The sequence below is a fragment of the Alligator sinensis genome, unplaced genomic scaffold (assembly GCF_000455745.1).
Source record: "Alligator sinensis unplaced genomic scaffold, ASM45574v1 scaffold280_1, whole genome shotgun sequence".
NCBI lineage: Eukaryota > Metazoa > Chordata > Crocodylia > Alligatoridae > Alligator > Alligator sinensis.
This window is the reverse complement of record NW_005841835.1, coordinates 556,356-559,385: the sequence shown is the minus strand read 5'-3', so window position 1 is coordinate 559,385 and position 3,030 is coordinate 556,356. Positions and strand designations below refer to the sequence as shown.

Sequence of the window (3,030 nt, the reverse complement as noted above, 5' to 3'; positions counted from 1 at the left end):
CTGCTCTTGTCCTTTCTTTGCCCCTTTTCTCTCTGAACAACTGACTCTTGCCTTCCTTCTAGCCCAGTGGCCCAACTTCAATACGGTGCATGAAGAGTACATGTGCCATGTGTCCAGCCTAGCATCAAACCTGGTAGATTAGGCTCTTTCTTGAGATGTGGGAGTTCAAGTCCAGACTTCTCATTTAAGGGGCACATGGTTTAACCTAGTGGCGGCTGACCTTTTAGGCAGGTATGTCATAATTTAAGCCCTGCCCTCTCTTTGAGTGCTGTTCTGATCCCTGCCTCTGAGAGACATACCTGATAAAAGTCTGGTGTGCTAGCCTGGAGGCAGGGAGGGCTCAAGCCTCCAGTCAAACAGAGTGGAGATGGGTCAGGAAACTGTTGTAAAAGAGAGATTGCTGCCAAAAGCCAGGTTAACCCTTCCTTGGCCCCACAGCCTCCAGAATTTTATACAGTGAGAGAGGATCTGAAGTCTGAAATTCAGGGGCAGCTACAGGGCCAGAGAAGGGTTAACTTGGCTTTTAGCTGTGACATCTGGCACCACCTCTTGCAGGTATCCCCACTCCTCTCCTTCCTGCCTTCCCTCAGTCCTGCTCCTGCTCCTTTCTGTGGGCTGGAGACTCAAGTCCCCTTGCCTCCGTTCTGGTGCATCCAGGGCTCTTGTGCCACACAGCAGCTGGTTGTGCCACCTATACCTCTTGTGGGTTAGCCAGCCTTGCTTTAACCACTAAGCTAATATGCAGGGGGTGGGTACACCTCCTCCCCTTTCCTCCCCATGTTTTTGAATGAAAATGGCCCTGGAGTAGGCCCTCAGAGGACCAGCACATGGGCATGTGTGTAGAATGTCACAGACCACCTGAAGACGCTTCCTCAGCCTGATGAAGTGTGTTTGTGCCTAAAAGCTTGCTAAGAAGAATTTTTCCAACTAGCTGAGTTGGTGTAATAAAAGATATCCAAAGCACCTTGTCTGCCTGTGTCCTTAGACCAACATGGCTACAACCTACATCCCCGAGGGTGGATTTAAGCTAACTTTAAGTGCTTGGACACTCTTTTCAGACAAGATAGTGGTGTCTCTGGACATATGCAGTAGCTGAAATTTATGTGCCTAAAGGAAACTTAAGAGAAATCAGGTGCCTGTGTGGGTTGGGGAGATTCTTTGAATCCCTCTCTTGGACTTAAGTACCTGAGTTCCTTTGTGAATCTCACCCTAAGTGACTTGCCCAGGGTCATAAAGAAAGTATTTGGGACTTGAAGCCTCTTTTATTGCTAAATTGTGCATTTTTTATTCATTGTGTCTCATTTCTGGGGAGGTGTCTACTGCTGAATTCAGCTTCTTTGGTTCTTCCTATAAGCAGATATCCAAGTAAGTAGGTGGAATTAGATACCAGCACTTTATCCAAGCCATAACAGTTAAATTAGTGCCACTGGAAATCATCATTAGGATTCCGGGCCAACAGTTGATGTAAATAGGCAAGTTTGTATCCTTGAGCTATGGATTTGGCATAGTTGCTAGGTCAGTAAAGCTGTACGATGAGTTAATAGAAACCAGGATTTGGTGTTTTCACCAGTTTAAGAGGCTGAATATATGCAAGCTTGAATTTAAATTCATGTGAATACTGGTTCAGCTATATCTGTGGTGAAAATAGGCATGGAATTTGATAATATAAGTGCATCCTAAAGAAGCCCTGCACTTGCATTGTTTTTGGAAGATTATGAAATCTTAATCTTTTAAGGGTGGAGGGGGGTTGTTGGTTTTATGGTCAGTGTCTTTTTTTCTGGAATCTTGTATTAGGATAGATTTTAAACAAATTTCTTCCCTCTGTAGACAAACAAACATACATCTGGGACCTCCTTGCTCAAGGGATATCAAGAGGAAACGAAAGCCAGCAGCAGCTACGGCCTCCATTTCCAGTCTGACTTCAGGTAACTTGGCTTAATCTTGTTCACTCCTGGCTGTCCATAGGCACTTCCTCTGAGGGGATGTTTCAGCACAAGCAGTGCTAAGGCCAAGATATTCAAAAGTGACTGGTGATTTGGAATACCTTAGTTCTGTGGCTCTCTGCTTGCAAGGCCTTATAGTAGGGGTGTCAAACATACAGCTGTGTCCCACAAAGGTGAGTTATCTAGTCTGCAGGGCTTCTCGTGGTTCAGAAGACCCACCTCTGCATCTGGCGTATGGGCCCAGAAATTTGGTCGGTGGGGTAAATAGCAAGTGTTAACCCTGGTAGGTTTCTGAGCTGCTGTTAGCAGGGCAAGCACCAAGCAGGTCAGTGCTGTTGTCACTCACCTTGCTGTCAAATTCCCAATTTGAGATCTTTTTTGGAGATGTAGTTCTGTGGCAGCAGGGCAAGCAGTGGCAGCGTTTACACTAAGCCTGTGTGAAGCAGCAAGTATTCGATTCAGCTTTGGATTCGGCCAATTCAGTGATTTGAATCACTGTCCCGACTCAATTCGGCCAATTCGGATTCAGAGATTCAGCCACTGAATCGGGCCAAATCTCCTCTGAATGGAACAGGTGGTGGTGGCAGTGTCGGCAGTGGGGGTGTGACAGCAGTGAGCAGGGCCCTGTCTCCTACCCGCTCCCTCAGCCTCCTCATGGCTGCTCCACCTGGCCCCAGCATCCTGGCACTTAAAAAAAACCCATATCACATCATCCTGCGGGGGGGCCCAAACCCCCCCCCCAAAAAACCCAAAACAAAACAAAAAAACCGAAACAAACCATTAACTGGCTGCAGCAATGGTGATCAGGACCTCTGGGGGCTCATGGCAGAGCCCTCCTACACAGTGCGGTGCAGCGGGGATCAGTTGTCCCTATGTGTCAGCTTTCACATCATGCGGGTGCAGTGTGGTTTGGTAGGATGCTGCAGGGGTCCGTGCACTGTCTGGAATCTGGGAATGCTTGGGCTGAGCGCTGCCGTCTGGGTGACTGCTGGAGTCTCCCCAGCTCCAGGACAGCGTGCGGCGCCCTGCTGAGCCGTGCTACACCCACTCGATGTGACAGCTGCTGCATGAATGCCAGGCTGGGGGG

At 48.3% G+C, this 3,030-nt stretch overlaps 1 protein-coding gene across 11 annotated transcripts in view; it reads left to right on the top strand.

Annotated features, from left to right (window-relative positions):
* GPATCH2L (G-patch domain containing 2 like) overlaps positions 1–3,030 on the top strand; it is a 39,836-nt gene that overhangs the window by 27,748 nt on the left and 9,058 nt on the right. For all 11 annotated transcript variants that reach the window (XM_025200620.1, XM_025200605.1, XM_025200609.1 and 8 more), the window contains one exon: positions 1,828–1,925. In XM_025200620.1, coding sequence (XP_025056405.1) covers positions 1,828–1,925 — 98 coding nt within the window. The remainder of the gene's footprint in view (positions 1–1,827; positions 1,926–3,030) is intronic.